The 18955-nt window shown below is 32.6% G+C and overlaps 1 protein-coding gene across 1 annotated transcript; it reads left to right on the top strand.

Annotated features, from left to right (window-relative positions):
* Nucleotides 1-4029: 4029 nt before the first annotated feature.
* LOC134228658 (neuronal acetylcholine receptor subunit alpha-7-like) lies at nucleotides 4030-18431 on the top strand. The gene is made up of 6 exons (XM_062710335.1): nucleotides 4030-4039; nucleotides 8188-8369; nucleotides 9907-9951; nucleotides 11521-11642; nucleotides 15480-16015; nucleotides 17920-18431. The coding sequence occupies exons 1-6, from the start codon at nucleotides 4030-4032 to the stop codon at nucleotides 18312-18314; spliced, it is 1290 nt and encodes a 429-aa protein (XP_062566319.1). The 3' UTR covers nucleotides 18315-18431.
* Nucleotides 18432-18955: the final 524 nt, after the last annotated feature.

The raw sequence follows: 18955 nt of genomic DNA on the forward strand, positions 1-18955 counted from the left end.
TTGTTAAAATCATTCTGATTGTACACACAAGCACTCTGAAGTTGATATTAAAAAATTGCTCGAGTTTCAAATTGACAATATCTAAATTGTATGTGTTTTTTGGAGAGTCTTCCAGCAATCTATTGGAATTCCCATAGGCACCAATTGCGCCCAGTCATTTGCAGACTTATTTTTGTATTCATTTGAAGCAGAATTTGTTCGAAATATTTTACGTCAAAAGAAGAAAACACTTTCTGTGGCCTTCAACTCAACATATGATATATCGACGAAGACGTATAATAAACTAACAATAGTTATTTCCATTCTTATTTCTGACACATCTGTTTCATATTTGGATCTTTTACTAGAAAAAGATGTCAATGGTTATCTAACAACAAAGCTTTATGATAAACGTGATGACTTAAACTTTTCAATTATCAACTTCCCTAACTCGTGCAGCAATATACCTTAGTTACCTGCATACGGAGTTTATAACACTTACTTGATTCGATACGAAAGAGTATGTTCTACGTAAAAACAATTTATAAACCGAGGTAAATTATTGACAAACAAGTTGATGAAACAAGAAGTCATCATTTTGTAAGTTCCATGGTCGATAAAATGACCTTGTCAGCAAATACAATTTATCATTAAGTCAGAAACTGACTGACTTTTGTCATACTGAGTGTTAGGACCACTTTTTACTCACTTATTTGTTCCCGGATATTTTCCGTTATTTCCCGATCATGACAAGGAGCACTCGGACGGGGTAAACGGTTAGCAGGGGATGTTCACTTCTCCATGGCACCTAATCCGATCTTTGATGTTTTGGAGTTCCGGGTTTGCTCTGATCCTTTTTTGTAATATTTAATGGACTTCTGAGCTTGAATACTGTTCGTTTTCTCCAACGTAATATAAGTAATATTCTTAATCCTTAATTCTTAATAAGGGTCCAGTCTTGTATTCCACCATATTTCAACTTAAAGACTGAACCTTGTATTTCCTACAAATATACATCGACCATTGCTTCCAAACTTTTCAATTACAAAAAAACTTTACATGGCCTGGACACCGATTATCTGAAACAAAATCATCCATTGTGTTCTTGTTTTTCTTCGCCCTATAACTATAGTCCTGCTGGACACGTTATTACAGGTGACGTAAATATACTTAATAATGAGGACTTTAGATCACTTATTTTAATAGGTCCTAAATATAGCCAACCCCGATCCTTCAACTAGAGTCGGAATTTCATAAATATTATAGATTCTGTTGAAAATTACGCAAGACGATGGGCCAGATATGAAAGAAAAGACATTGTCACCTTGTCAAAATGGATTAAATGTATCAGATCCATGATAAAATCGTGTATTAAAAGATTAAGGGGCAATATGAAAACCGTCTTTCCTTGTGTATTCAATAATCCAGAAGTGAAAAAAGAATTTGATAGATTACATGATCAGTACGTACTGGTCCCTGCCGACAAAGCAGGTAACAACATTGTCTTCGTTTGTAAGGCTCATTATATAAATTGTATCTTAGAAGAACTTGGATTTAATTCTACAAGTGGTAATCCTACTTATACTCACACTTCCCTTTCTAAGGAAGAAAGTCTTCAAAATCATATTTCAGTTTTAAATATTTTTAATATTCCAAAGAGCTAAAATGAATTTGAACTACCCTAAATATATTGGATTCCGAAACTTCATAAAGATCCTTACATACAAAGATACATTGCGGGTTCCAGTAAATGCTCTACCAAGCCTCTTTCATTACTCCTCAATAAGATATTGACGTACAGTAGTGAAGGGAAAAATTCAAGAGTACTGTGCAACAATATATTCAAGAAGTGGTGTGAATTAGATGTGAATACTCAAAAATTCCAAATAACTTTTGGACAATTTGAAATCACAAGAATTTACCAAAATCAACAGCTAAAAAACTTACGACTTTTCAACTTTATACACAACTATTACCCTCAATAAATTGAAGTCCAGTCTTTTTTATGTCATTGACAGCTGCTTTTTTAAATAAAAATGGAACTCGTAAATTTACTTACCTGGTCATTGGTCATTTGCAAAATTATTTTGTTAAAACACATTCTGATTGCACACACAAGTACTCTGAAGTTGACATCAAAGAGATGCTTGAGTTTCTGATTGACAATATCTATGTGGTTTTTAGAGACCATGTATTCCAACAATCTATTGGAATTCCCATTGGTACCAATTGCGCTCCGTTATTAGCAGACCTATTTTTATATTCATATGAAGCAGAATTTGTGCAAAATCTTATGCGTGAAAAGAAGAAAACACTCGGTGTGGCCTTCAACTCCACATTTAGATATATCGACTACGTATTGTCAATTAACAATGGTGATTTCCATTCCTACGTCGATACGATATATCCTGTTGAACTTGAGATAAAAGATACCACAGTCTGACACATCTGTTTCATGCTTGGATATTTTCCTTGAAAAAGACGTTAATGGTAATCTAACAACCAAGCTCTGTGATAAACGTGATGACTTTAACTTTTCAATCGTCAACTACCTTTACTTATGCAGTAATATACCGTTATCACCTGCCTACGGAGTGTATATATCTCAGTTGATTCGATATGCAAGAGCATGCTGTACGTATGAACAATTTCTAACACGAGGTAAATCATCGGTAAGCAAGTTGATGAAACAAGAATATCAGCAGTCTCGTTTAAGTCATCATTTTGTAAATTCTATGGTCGATACAATGACCTTGTCAGCAAATAAAATTTATTTTTGAGATAAATGCTGACTGACGTTTTTCATTCTAATTGTTAGTCCATTATTTATACACTGAATAGACGACGGATTTTTTCCGTTATTACCCGATCATGATATGGAGACATGGCGGGTGTGACCGGTCAGCAGGGGATGCTCAATCCTCCATGGCACCTGATCCCACCTCTGATGTTTTGGAGGTCCGTGTTTGCTCTGCTTTTATTTTGATTTGTTTTATGGACTTTGGTGTTGAATACTGTTCGTTATCTCCATACATATGTCGCTTTAGACATATTTTAAAAGCGAACTCTTAGTTGTATTATAAAAAAATTAAATTTCTTAATACTTTTAGCTGATTTTTTTCTTTTTGACTCTGATCGAAAGTATTTAAAAAATTATTCTTCCGTTCTTGAATTTTTTTCTGACTGGTTAACTGGTTTTGGGGCTGGAGCAGAACATATATGAAGTATTCATGAATATATATTTAACTTAATGACACGAAATACTCAGGAAATTCTTTATAGCAAATAAAATTCATTTACCTTGAAATGGGATTGCCTGTAACACTTAAACAAAGGATATCCAGGTGTTCACCTGTGTACTTGCATCACAACTCAGTACAGCTAGCTATTTTTACACCTAAAAATCTAAGGATAACCTTTTCCGTGAGGCTAAAATGTTATTCGGAAAAAGGACATGACATATTGTGAGGACATGCCACATTTTTTTGCATTTTATCACAGTCTTCCGGGAATGAAAATAAAAGAAACATTTGAGTTGCGTTGTTCCATTTGCATCTTGTTTTAACGAGGCGATAAACAAACTTTTCATAAAGTACCCTTTGGTCATTGGGGTTCTACTTCGTTTAAATGAAAAACATAAACCTTATTTAAATATTAATGGTAAATTATCAAAAAAGGTCAAATGAGGTCATTCATAAAATGTCCCCTAAAAACCACTAGACGGAAAAGGAAACTAATTTGAAAAATGTTTGTCTCAGAGTAAGTTGATCCCCCCCCCCCTTCAACTTGCTCGGAGAATAGGATGGAGTTCAATATAGAATAGGACTTATATGAAAAAAAAGAAAACAAAAAAGTGTTCAATCTTTAAAAAAAAACAATTTGCTAACAGTACAGATCTGTGAAATAAAATACAGACCCCCAGTATAGTCCCGTATAGTCCAGGTGGGATCAGGTGAGTAAGACTCCAGTATAGTCCAGGTGGGATCAGGTGAGTAAGACCCCAGTATAGTCCAGGTGGGATCAGGTGAGTAAGACCCCAGTATAGTCCAGATGGGATCAGGTGAGTAAGACCCCAGTATAGTCCAGGTGGGATCAGGTGAGTAAGACCCCAGTATAGTCCAGGTGGGATCAGGTGCATAAGAGGAGTAAGCTTCACTTGTTGACACGTCATACAGACAAGGAAACCTTATATGTAATGATCAGTTAGGCGGGGCATTTCATAATAATGAGTATAATAAAAACTAAAAACATAAAAAAAGGTATGCATCGCATCAGCCAAATAATAATATATTTAACATGTATGTAAGCTAACTCCTGTCCTAATAACGTTCAATTTACAAAATGCTGACTTTAATATAATCTAGATGTACTGTGAGTATTGAGCTCACTAAATGATGCCCCGCTTCCCATTATAATGGGCTGGCAAAGTCCATGTTTAGCACTGGGAGAGCCAAAATAAGTGTCAAATCAAAAAGTAAGATAGGAGGTCACAATGGCATTGTAATAAAGAATCTGTGAAAATATCATTAAATTTTATTCAGTGGTATAGAAGGAGCTGCGAATAAGAGATGGGTACCCTTCAATATTATAGAAGAAATGGCCGTGCTCATGTTTGCTTTTGAAAAATTTTGAACTGTGTGTCAGATCAAAAATTAGAATAAGAATTGCAGATAAGAGATGGCTACTAAGTCATGTGTTTCTTATATTCATCGACTATTACTGTGTATTCTTTTATTACAAAATAGCACGACAATGACTCTTCCCTACAACTATAGTTCCTGTGAATACTTAATTACTGCTGACATGAATATAGTCAACAATGATAATAAATAATCACTTATAAGGGTAGAAATTTGTGGAACCCAGATTATTCTTACATGCTAAATATAAATGTATGGAAAAGAATATGGCAAAGGATGTGTCAAAATGGAGAAAATCTTGGTACTGTGTCATAAGAAAGGATAAATAAGATTGAAAAGGATGTTGAAGTGTGGGATTGAACGGTTGAAGGGATATATGAAAATCATCTATCCCCCAGTCTTTAGAAATTATTAAAGACGCAACAAAAAATGATATTTAGAACATGATCAATATTACTGTTTCCATCTGACAAAGGATTTTATCCGTACAAACAAGAATACATAGCTGGTTCTAGTTAATGTGATATAAATATTCTATCTTTAATCCTTTAAAAATATTATCAGCAGTGAAGGAGAAACTTCAGGAAAACGTACCGTATAACATTTTGTAGAAATGGAATGAAATGTGGATACTTTTATGCTCCAAAAACACAAATGTTAGCTAGCTTCAAATAGCATCAAAACGTATGAATTTCCATTCTTTTATGCAAATGTTCCTCTCTATAGATATTCCTTTAGAAAAAGTGAGACGGGGGTCAAAAGTGAGCTGATCTAGGTTTCATGGCCACGGAGCCTGGTCTTTTGTTTATTTGCTTTTGTTTAATATCCCTCACTGGGATTTTTTTTCAATTGTATGTATGATCCATATAAATGAAAAGATCTCCAGCTATATTCCTTTACTCGAGTTCTAGTCATACGGAGATTCTTGTCATCGGTCAGTGATAGACAGACAATCAGATAAAGTGTAATTCATATACATCTACCAATATTTTATTATTGTGGGACTTAAAGAGACAAGTTCTTTTAAATTAATAAGATTATATAACGATAAAATTTTATAATAAAACAAATGACGATTAAATTGACAACCGTTGGGATGTGATATTGGTGATAAAGCTTGTTTCGGTCACCATCTTTTTGAAAAATCTAACCTTCATAAAATAAAGCGTCCCATATATTTCAGGCCAATGAAATGCGTTTTACATTTTAGTTATAAGATCCCAATTTTCGAACGGAGGAAAGCTGCTAACAAATGAGATATCAAAGAGTTGTATTAAGGTTTAGACAAATTGGTTCAAAATCAACTTTACACAAATTCTTTGCTTATTATAAGGATCTAGTTTTGCATAAACGTCCTATTATCACAGATAAGTTTTCTGAAACTTTTAACATTAATTGCTAGGTCAATGACATTTCTACATTAGTTGACAGCAGTTTGTTCCAACTAACTGATCGATGGATGTAAGCGGTCGTAAGGAATGGTTTCTCCCTCAAAGTATTTGTTCTCACCTCTAGTGTTTTTTTAGGTTCCGTATTCTTGCTCTGAAAGAGATTTCTACTCTGAACTGGATTTATGAAAGTGGTCATTTTTGGTTATTTTCACCTTTAAGGAGGATGGGGTTTAATAAACCAACCGTCAGATTTAGCTTTTTTTTTTAAAGATATGATATCCTAAACTGTCAAATATCATTTGGCAAAGAAAAATTTCATACCATTTTGGTTTTAAAATTTGATCATTTTTGTACATCTTTATGTAGATGTCTTCTTCTGAAGGAAATTAATATACATGTACATGTAGTTTGACAACTGCCACAACCGCCCAGCCCTCAAAACATTATATATTAAATGTATTAACAAGATAGATAAGAAACATTAAAATGTCAATTATGAGATATACTAGTAATTCAGAACGAAGACATGAAGCAAAACACAATCTTTATTCGTCCTTAGCAAAATACCCGCGAGTTTAAATTACCCATAAATTATCTGATTATAAAGAAATATTTAAGAAAATTGAAGACCAGAATGAAGATGTTTGCTGTAATATTATTTTTAGGTAAGAAATTACTTTTAATATTAGGGTGGTGTTCCTCTCTGTATATAATTGGTTTTGATACAATATACTGATTGACTATAATTTGCATTTTCCCAAATTTCTCGATAACACATTTCTATTTATTTTCATTTGTAGGAAACATTCTGATCTCAATTTCTTGTCAAATTTATATTATTTTCTCATGACGCCACATCACAAGTTTGAAAAAAGTGATGATTACCAAACAACTAAATTTATCTCGCTTATTCTGTCTCATATGAATTTTTCTACAGAATTAAACTGATTTTTCCTAAAGGAAAGTGTCTTCAAAATTCATTGAAAGCGAAATAATTCATTACTTCAGTCAAAAAAAACTTCAAATGATTATATACATGTTTAGGCCTATATGATTTTTTAAAAGATATACTAATATAGTAATTGGGAAAACAAGCAGAAATATCTGTAATATTATCGAAGAAACATGTGGTTTTCGCCATGGAAATCAATAAGAAATGGCAAAATTTAAAATGGTTAAAAGTCCAATACACGGAAAGATCAAAAAAGAAAACAAGATTAAGCGGAGAGAGAGAGAGAGAGAGAGAGAGAGAGAGAGAGAGGCTTTGTCGTCAGGTTACTTTAAACCGATGACTATCATCGGCGCATTTCGCTAACATCAGACAACAAAACCGCCATTATTCTTAATAACTTCATTAATCTGTATCAAAGTTTGACGTAGAACAATTAAAGTTAAACCCCCGCAACGGTAATAATAAATCGGTTACCCAGTCCCATGTGTCAATGAACTTTTACGGAGACACATAAAAACTAAATGACTTTTATCCACGGGAAGCACGAAATGTGATATTCTTCTGAATCATTAACGAAAGAATGGGGATATATATCGAACAGTATTCAAGCTCCATTTATACATAAGAAATCAGAAGCCAAAACAGACGTCTGAAACATCGGAGGTAAGATCAGGTGTCATAGAAAATTGAGCATCCTCACAGCGAGGTTACACTCGCTGTGTACTTCTTGACATGGTTGGAAAAAAAATTTCAAAAAACGTAGACAATCAGTGTGTCGATAATGAACAAACAATTAGTATGAAAAACATCAGTCAGCATTTGACCAAATGATAGATTGTATTTGTTGACAAGGTCATAATATCGATTATAGAACTTGTAAAATTATACCTTTCAACAAAATTGTTTTCCGTAACTTTCATCGTTCGTAGTTATTCATAGGTAGAGCATGCCGTTGCGTATCGATGTAAACCCCGGTTGCGGAATATAAGGGGATTTTTTATACAAAAGGAATGGAAGTTGAGGATTGAAAATGATTTTTTTTTTCAATTCAGTTGACCAGTGCCGTTTATTTACTAATATATGTGTATACATAAACTTTTTACATGTTTTTCATTAATTTATAAGTGTACATTAAAGTAAAAGGAACTGAAGGATGAACACAAGAAATACTTAAGATAATTATAATGATTCTTAACCTGTTAAAGTTGACATCCTTATTTACTAGGATTGAGCAGTGTGGTCCTTGGCGCCCCTGGTGGTGGTGGTGGCGGGGGTCCACCACCCTACAGTACTGATTGGGAGACATCGCTTAGAACTAGAGTTTTCACTAACTATTCCACACAGCAACGACCCTCACAAAGAGTGATAGTCCATGTTTCCTTCACGTTACTAACCATTAATGATTTGGTAAGCAAGTTACAAATATTTCTATAGGTATAGAATATATTGCAGTTTGTTTTCAAGAGAAATTATCTTTAATTCTTTTTCACACATGATTCTTCTTATATATATTGTCAAAAATTTATTAATATTTTTAGCCTAATTATATCAAAAACAAAATGGTATGGAAATTAAAAGTTTTGACAGAAGAAAGAAAAAACAAACATTTTACTGATTTTTTGCTGAATCGTAAACCTTTTTAAGACTGTACAAAAAGCACGGGTGTGTTCAAAAGCTAACAAGATAGTATGTAGTTTGTTTGGAAAATCATATTTATTTAATATATTTCACAACTTCAATCCATAACTAATAAGCCGGGTTATATTAGAAAAGATTTTTAATTCTTAGATTGTTTATTATTTTTGACCAAGAGATATTTTCATGCGCCATCATTCCACCGAAAGTATAGTCCCTGCTAGACTTCAAACTCAGTTCACCATTTCTGTTTCAAGTTGTAGTTTTATGTTCAGGGCAGTTTAATACCATTTCTGTTTCAAGTTGAACTTTTTTTTTTGAAAGAAAGGGAAATATTATCTTTTAAATCTCGTACATCTTCATATAAAGGAATATAAGCAAACGTTTCTTCAAGACAAAAACAAGGCAAGAACCTCCTCTCAAGAAATAAACAGCAATGATAAAAAGTTTACTGGGAAATGATTAAAGAAATTAATTAACCTCTCCTCGTCGAAGTTGAACTTTTCAATCAAATACGGTAAATATATTGATATATCGATTTTACCGATATTAGGATCTCACAATATTTTGTTTTTGTGTGTGTGATTTATAAAACCAAAATTGTTTTGATTCTATGATAAAATCTTTCAGGTCATGGCACTATATATCAATATTAAATTTTTGCACGGGATTAAACTCCACATACATTCCTTATGATTTATAATACTAAGATGGTCGAAAATCCTCAATTGAAATGAAAAAAATATTATATTAAACTCATTAATTATGATGCTATTTTCATATCCAATGAAGAAGGTAAAAATGTCTTTTTTATGCAAGAGGCCCCTGGGTATTTATATATGTATGCTAAAATTTGTACTACAATCATTTTTTTTGCTCAAAAGCTCAATTTTTTGTAGCAAATATATACGGTAAAAAATATCTGGATAATAATATACTTGTAATTTATTATATATATTTTTAGCAAAATCATGTCCTCATTTTCAACATAAAGATAGCGCTGCTAATTAAAAAAAACTTTAAAAAAAAGAATAATAAAAAATTTTAAAAGATCGAACATTTTACTTGTTAAATTTTCTATTCTTCATTTAATTTGAGAAACCTCTAAATTTAACCCATGTTAAATGAAATATAGAGATAATTAAACAAACCGCAATCGAGCTCAAAAAGTTCATTGAAACAATACAGATTGGATACAGAGTAACGTCTATAAAAAAAAACCCGAATGATGAGAAGTATGAGTTTTTCCAGCTTTGTTTTTGTCATGTTCTATTAAACGTCATCCTGATCGAAAAGTTTTAATTTCCAGAACATTAAAGATCAGACAATGTCATCAACAGGCTACCTAACGCTGGTAAGACTTTACAGAAAGTTAATTGATTTTTTTAATGTTTCAGTTGGTTGTGTTTTTGGATTGAATTAAAACCATGTTTTATCGTAAAGGAAAAAACATATCTCTTTATGGCTGGAAATTTCTCAAATGTTGTTATTTCCAGGTTAATATCTCATCTTTCTGCACGAGAGAGAGAGAGAGAGAGATAGTTTTAAAAATGAAAACTGTGTAGGTTTCAACAAAGGCATCTCTATGATGTTTAATTAAAAACAGAATTATTTAAATGGTAAAAAGCTGGATTTTAAATGAAATTTTCAGCGCAAACATACTATACTTCTAAATCAGGTCTCTGACAAGACAGTGAAGGCACTGTCATTAATTACTTGGAATCTTTGGGTAAAAAGCTGTAAAGGAGCTTTGTGGCGATGGCTTTATATGTTCTTCATTTTTTAAATTAAAAGTATAATATATAACATTGTGTGCTAATAAGACAGGAAATTTGAGCTATCTATTTTCACAATTTCTTGCATTTAAAAATGTAAGTATATTGAAAAAAAAAACTAACTCGACAAGAAATGAAGTTTCATTTAAGACAGAAGTGATGATTTATGATGAGGCCATATTTAAAATAATGTTGTTTGTCCCTTCTCGACTCAGAGTAAAATTATTGGGTCGATAGGTGAGGGTATAATTTTTCGAGAAATTTTCAACCCGACATTTACTATTATAGATATATTGACGACGTATTGTTAATTAACAATGTTTATTTCCATTTTTATGTTGACACGATATATCCCTGCGGTGAGCTTGAAATAGAGGATACCACAGAGTCTGACAAATCTGTTTCATATTTAGACATTTTATTTTGAAAGGTAATTTATTAATCAAGCTTTATGAAAAACGTGATGGTTAACTTTTCAATTATTAACTCCTCTTATTTATGCAGAAATATACTTTCATCACCTGTATACGGGTTTATATCCCTCAGTTGATTGGATACGCAAGAGCATGCTCTATATATGAACAATTTCTAAAGCGAGGTAAATTATTGGCAAATCAGTTGCTGAAAGAAGAATATCAGTTGTCTTGTTCAAAGTCATTTCGTAAGTTCATGGTCGATAGAATGACCTTGTCAGCAAATACAATTTATCATTAAGTCAAATGCTGACTGATGTTGTTCATACTAATTGTTAGGCCATTATATACACACTAAATTGTCGACGTATTTTTCTGGGTTTTTTTTTCCCGATCATGACAAGGAGCACACGGCGGGTGTAACCGGTCGGCAGGAGATGCTAACTCGTCCATGGCACCTAATCCACTCTCCGATTTTTTTTTCTCTGCTCCAATTGTGTATTTTTAATTGACTTTTGGGCCTGAATACTGTTCGTTATCTCCAAATATTTCATTGTAACATATTTGTTGAGAGGATAAGAGGAATTACAGAAAATAATATCACGTTCTGGAATGTGAAAAGAAACGTTTTGCGTTGGACCATTACTAGTCAGTCGGTCGGGGGAGGGCAACCAAATGATGTTTTAAAGATGGCCTATCTACAACATCTTATTAGACTGTCCGATTATTTTCCAGAGATGGAAAGACGAGCGTTTAAAATGGGACACTGCACTAGATGGTAACGACTACAGTAATGTGAAGTTTCTCTTCAGCACCGAATCATACGTGTGGCGACCAGCTCTCATTGTGGAAAATTCGTAAGAACTTATCATCAATTATCAACCTTTTGTAGTAATGGAACTTAAAAAAGCAAAAACATTATAATTCTATGCATAACATTGTAGTAATTGGTTATTTTTAGTTGTAGACCCTGGTCTAAGTTACGACTTTGACTCTGTTTCTATAAAACAATATTCTTCTAGGGCAGAGTTATTGCATGAATAAATTGTTCAAGTCCTACAAAAAAAAAGACCGGTTAACCCAGTTTAGAATACAAAATATGTGAGACATCCTGTCTTCTTCCGATATTTTTTGATATGTCACAGAAATCTACATATATGGACTTCTAACCCATTACTCCGGGGCCTCTTCATTTGCAATGCAGGAACAAAAAGTTTGTAACAAATTAGGGATACCTTAGTGCATTCTAATTCAGAAATAGATGACTTGGTTATAGGAAGTATTATAAAAACGAAATAGTAATCATGTACTGTATGATATCGATTTATTTTTTTAAAAAGATAAATCTAAAAGAATTGCATATATATATTTCATATTCTGCACTCCTTTTTAAGAATTCACATGCCATTAAACTCGCATAACAAGTAGATGTATTTGAAAAAATTCCTTTCTAAGATCGATGAACTTAAAAAAATAAAATTTTAATAATTGATTATAATTACAATCCAAAGAATTAAATAAGGAGATAAAACAGTGAAAAGACAAGACGTTAATTAAGAAAAACAAGAAGGGCAAACATGGACCTTTAAAAACAGTTGGCCGGGATCAGATGTCACGGAGGAGTTCCCTTGTCGTCTTTGGCATTCTCGGGCAACGAAAACAAATGTGCGGAGAAATTGTGCGTTAATAATAAGTATAGAAAATGTCAGTCAGCATTGGATATTATTTCCTAACAGGGTCAATATATCGACCATAGAACCATAGATGTTATTTGAAAATAGACCATTGTTATCCTTGTTTCATCAACTTGATTGTCAATAACTTGTTTTGTTTTAGAAATTGTTCTTACATAGAGTATGATCTTGCTTGTCGAATCAACTGAGAGACATAAAGTCCGTATGCAGATGACAGGTGTAAAATGTTACATAAATAACGGAAGCCTGCGATAGAAAAAGGGATGTTTATTATAAAAAAAAATTTCCAGTAACGTCATCTCTACTAAAATATCCAAATATTAAAATCTATGGAATCCTCTACTTAAAGGTCATTGGTATGTGTTGACATATAAATGGAAATAAATTTTTGATTTATTATATATCTAAATTTATCAGAACATTGAGTTTAAGGTAAGTTTTTTCGTCTAGTATATTATTTTCGGAATAAAATGGGTTTTCATTATTAAAAGCTTTTCTGCTAAATAGAATAGAATACTCTGACACATCTGTTTCATACTTGGATATTTAACTTGAAAAAGACGTTAATGGTAACCTAACAACCATACTCTATGATAAACATGATGACTTTAACTTTTCTATCGTCAACTTTCTTTACTTTTCAGCAATAAACTTTCATCACCTGCATGTTTTGATTCGATTTGCAAGATCATGCTCTACGTATGAATAATTTTAAAACGAGGTAAAATATTGACAAACAAGTTGATGAAAGAAGAATTTCAGCAGTCTCGTTTAAAGTCAGGATTTCATAAATGGAGGCCCATGTTTGCTTTGCTCCTATTTTGCATTGTTTTATGGACTTTTGATTCTGAATACTGTTTGTTATCCCAATATGTTTCATTGCATTTCCAGTTAATGAATTCTGAGTAGAAAATACTTTAAGTTTTCTGTTTAACAGAAAGTGTCATTAGTTGAAAAATAAGAGTTATTTTTCTTTGTCTCAAATACACATATAAATTTTGAATGAACTTTGAATGAACTTATGTTTTTATCTACTCTCAATGAAGTTCGACTTGATATAGTAACGCAATCATGCGTGTGTGGAGGGGGTGGGGTTTGTGTGAGGGTGTGTTTGTGTGTATGTTCTTTGCGAAACGGAATTGACGTAATCTGCATCAATGATCTTGATTTGTAGACATGTTCTTTGCGAGGGAAAGCTCCACACTTCAGAACCCTTGTTCATCTGAAAGTAGTCTGATAGTTATGTATTGATGATAATACTGAGTAATATTATAGACCTAAATTGAGGTCTATGGTAGGATGAACCAAACTTCATCATGAAATCTGTATATATAAAACATATAGGCAAAGAAAAATAACTCGTGTTTATATAGTAAGAATATGTCTCTTCAAAATACCGGGGTAATTTTTTCCGAACCAACAGCCTGATAAATGTTTGTCAGGGTTATGTTGTGAAATTTTGTATCGATGTTTTAAAATGCGCGCAAAATTCATTATATTTTTACGTATAAAAGATATAGCATATTTTTTGTACTAAAGAGACCTTTTTACGATTTCTGTACATTTTAGTAATGATTAACTCAATTCATACATGTAACATACATAAAAAGACCAAAAATAAGCTAGATAATTTTAATTTTTTTAAATATATATTTTTCTGGAATAGATAAATTTGCTCTTCAGAATTTTAATTTATTGAATGAATTATGTGGAGATCATGATCATTATTCGAGCTAAACAGTTCATTAAACAATGCAAATTTGGATTAGAGTAAACACGGACCTCCAAAACATCAGAGGTGGAATCAGATGCAGTGGAGGAGTGAGCATCCCCTGTCGACCGGTCACACTCGTCGTGTGCCCCTTGTCATGATCGGGAAATAAGAAAAAATACATTAATAATCCAGTTTGCATATAATGGACTAAACATTGATATGAAAAACGTCAGTAAGCATTTGACTCAATCATAAACTGTATTTGCTGACAATGTCATACTATCGACCAAAGAACTAATGAAGTGATGATTATAAACGAGACTGCTGATATTCTTGTTTCATCAACTGCATGAACTGAAAGATATAAACCCTGTATCCAGATGATTAGGTATTAAGCTGCATAAGTAAGGAAGGTTGACGTTCTAACCTCTGCGCCACGCCGGCGACGATTGGCGATAGAAAAAAGTTTATCATAAAGCTTAGTAGTTTTTTTTTTTCAAGTAAATATCTAAATATGACACATACATGTATGTGCCAGGCTCTGTGGAAATCTTTTATTTCAAGCTCATAGGGATATATCGTATCGCAAAAAGAATGAAAAGAACGAATTGAATCATTCAGTTCTTTACTAATCTTATAGTTACTAGTAATACATTTGAATATTTCAGGACAAATAAACTGAACACTTTTATTGGCATGTATTTTACCTGACTTTAGTAAAGAACTATTACTTTTGTTTATCAATACTGCAATATCTTTAAATAATTTTCTATAAGTTAGATGTAGCTGACAAATAAACGATGATGAAAATGAAATTAATTATCTATATCTTTATACAATATACATGTATACACATGTATATTTTCGTGTCAAAAAGCATCGTGATTTACATCGAGACCGAGTGTCCCTTATTTATCATTGAAAATGAGTAAAAATGTTGAAGTTTCACTATAAACCATTTTACACGCTGTAGTCAGTATTTAAAGCATTCTCTATGGAGAGATCAGACTATAAATCATCGATTTGTCTAAAATTAGTTGCAATAAGCGTTATGAATTTTTTTTCAATAACAAACGGGGTTTTTTTTTAATTATGATCATAATAATTTTTTTATTGTGAGTTTTTCTTATCATATGCTCTGTTTATTTTAAATTGACAAATAAACAACACGCTTATAATTTCATAAATTTAAAAAAAAAATGAAATTTTATATTGAAAATGTATATATTTATCCAAATTAATTTTAATGACATATACGTTCTTTTCTTTCATTTCTAAAACTCAAGTGTTGCTGATGTGAAAATCATCAGTGATGTAAACACCCCGATGCGAATACTGAGTACAGGGAGTATCGAATGGAGCCCTATGGGACTGTACGTTGTAAGTTGTGAGTCGGACATCACCTATTACCCTGTAGATTCCCAAACGTGCTTCATCAAAATCAGCTCCTGGGGCTATACATCTTCTGAGATAGACCTACAAATGAAATTCTCTACAATTTCTCTGGGATTCTACAGTCCCAATGGTGAATGGGATTTGATATCGACTGTAGCTGAGGCCTCGGCTGCCAAGACTAGAGGTGACTTCAGTTTCCCGAGCCTCACATTTACTGTAACCGTGCAGAGAAGACTCCTGTTCCACACACTGAACACTCTTTTTCCCGTGGGCCTCATGGCTTTTCTTATCCCCATGGTTTTCAGACTTCACTCCGAGTCAGGAGAGAAAATTGGGTTTTCCTTGACCGTTCTCTTGGCGTATGCTGTGTACCTGACTATGATATCGGACAGTATCCCCAGCACCTCCTTCACGCCATGTTACTTATGTAAGCAACATTTTTATTATTTTCATTTAGATAAATAATTTCAAAGTATCTGTTTTCCTTCCGCTTTTTCAAACATTTTTTAATTGTACCAAAAGTGATAAAAAGATTAATCACAAATAAAAAATTGAAATAGGGGAAGAGGTTGTCAAGACCCCTGAAAGTTTTTGTTGTCCTGCGTAGAAAACTTTTATTTTGTTTACATGAAAACTGTTAAAAATTAATTCAACTTTACACGAAAACACTTTGACCAAATGAAAAGAAAAATGATTTAAACTTTTTAAAAAATTGTTTTCTTGTTAATAAGTCTAAAAATTTGCAATTTTTATACCTCTTATATGTAATTGAAACTTGTTGAAATTCTGAAAAGGAACATTTAACAATGGTTCGCTTCCTCCCTCCTATTATAAACCTTTTTCAAAAATCATATTTTATTGTCACTGGGGAAATTTGCTATAAAAGAAATCGCACTCTGAAACTAGAAGAGAGAGTAAGTTTTCCTCTCTGAAATTCGAATCAGACGTGGGATTTCTGTATTGGAAATGAGAGAGAATTTTCCGAGGGAGGAAAATCCTCTTCTAAAATATATTTTCCAAAAGAAATCCTCTGAGTCAGTTTTCCTCGAGGAAATATTTTACAGGGGAAAGCTTTCTCTACAAGAATGGTAAAGGGTTTCAAATTTAGACCTATTCTCGGCACTCAGGGTTATTAAGAAGTGACAGTTCTTCTTCGTGCCAATGCCTAGTTTGACACTGGTCCTCGCTTAGACGGTGAAATCAAATCAAATAAATGAAATATTTGGAGATATCGAACAGCATTCAAGCTCAAAAGTCCATTAAACAATACAAATTTTGGAGCAGAGCACACACAGAGCTCTAAAACATTAAAGGTTGGATCAGATGCCGTCAAGGGAGAAGCATGCCACGACGACCGGTCACATCCGCCGTGTGTTCCTTGTCAATGCCGAGAAATTAAGGGAAAATCCGTCGGCAATTCAGTGTGTAAATAATGGACTAACAGTATATGCACTGCATTTGCTGAAAAAGCCATTTTATCGGTTATAAAAATTACGAAATAATTACTTTGAACGAGACTGCTGGTATTCTTGTTTCATCAACTTATTTGTCAATAAATTACCTCATTTGAGAAATTATTCGTACGTAGAGCATGTCCTTGCGTATCGAGTCAATTGAGAGATGACCCCGTATGGGAGTGATGCTGGTATACTGCTTCATAAGAAAGGGAAGTTAACGATTGAAAAGTTAAACGACCTCATTCGAAAGACCCGAAATTTGACGTAGAGCGGTAAATAGAAGTCCAGCCCGGGGCTTCCTGGTCATAAAGCGAATGCCCTAGTACTCAGCTACCGTGACTGGTTGGTGAATAAACAAAAGAAACACTAGTAATTAAAAGTGTCATAAATTTTAATATTTGTCGAATCACAACGTTCAAATAAATTTCATTGCGTATAGTTTTAAAAGGGAGTGTCTTGCGAATTAAGTTATTCAGTGGCAGACCTGAACCATTGATCTCGCTCCATAAAAGGCAAGAGAAATCAATAAAATGCTTTGCAGCTCACATCGACGAATCAAATAATATTCATGGTTTCTCTGGTATGTAAGACATAAAAAAAAAGAAGAAGGTAAAGGAGTCATTTTAAGGTGACGATGAAACAAACTGTGGAAACAGGAGATTTTTTTGTTATAAAAAGAAAGCAAAAGAATAGAAAGTTCAAAAATTCAAAGAACAAAAAGTAAATAAGTCTGTAATATCTTAAATTCAATACAAACTTTTTAGTGTGTGTGAACAAAATTAATACTTCATTTAGGCCCACAAAAATTATTTGCAAATTAAAAAAAAGTTTGCATATGTTAATCTTTTAATGTATCTTCTGTGTATATTTTCAGCGATCTATTTGGTCTTTATCCTGGCTATATCCTCCATCTCGGTTCTCTGTACCATTCTCGTACTGAATTTCAACTTTGGAACCGATGCAGATCCCATTCCAAACATTACTCGGATAATTGTGGTCTCCATCATTGCTCGAATGATTTGCTGGAGGCAAAAAAGTTGTCGGCCTCGGAGAAAAGTTGCAAATTCTACAGTAGAGCTTATTCAAGATTTTCAGTCCACAGAGTCAGCCGAGCAGAAAGATGACTTGTCAAGCGAGACAGATGACGTCACATGGCAGGATCTGTCAACCATTATGGACAGGGCTTTTTTCATACTTTTCTCAGTTTTGATTGCACTAGCTACTGTTATGTTTATTTCTGTTGTTTTTTCGGAACGTGCTTCCTCCTAAAACTTACTTTTTTGCTGCTTACTGTGTGTATGATACCATAAATATGTTAAGGTGTTTCAACCCTTACAATATCAATGGCTCAAAACGGCATTTATTTTATTTTAGTTTTGATAAATTTACATATCATTTAAAGACATATTTTCAAAGATGAGAGACATAAATAAATAGAAGTTTATCTCAACGTTTAAAAAAATTGTACATTATTAGTAACATTACTTTCAAAATTATGTAAAAACAGGCTTAAGTGCATAATTCTGATTCTGATAGTTTCAGAATACTCTCTACTTATAAGAAGTATTAGAATAGTGAATATCAGTGAAACGTTTTTTTTTTACATAATACAGCTTTGAAAGTACAATAAAGAAAACACATGAATGTAGATACATGTAGAATGGAGAAGAGGTATTGCCCTTTAAACAATGTTTAAAGATTAAACAATTTCTTAAATGACGAAAATATACATTTCAAAGAAAAATCTTTATTTGATAATATTTTATTACACATATTAATAAAAACTTTTTTAAAGATATATATTGTTCTATAAGGCGAGAATTTATCTCAACATTTTTTCAAAAACCTATTACATCATAGATAGATGGAAATGCCTGAAATTGAAAAAAAAAGGAAAATATCTTGAATTA

This window comes from Saccostrea cucullata, unplaced genomic scaffold (assembly GCF_032062105.1).
Source record: "Saccostrea cucullata isolate Sc308-1 unplaced genomic scaffold, CSIRO_AGI_Scuc_v1 ctg131, whole genome shotgun sequence".
NCBI classification, from domain to species: domain Eukaryota; kingdom Metazoa; phylum Mollusca; class Bivalvia; order Ostreida; family Ostreidae; genus Saccostrea; species Saccostrea cuccullata.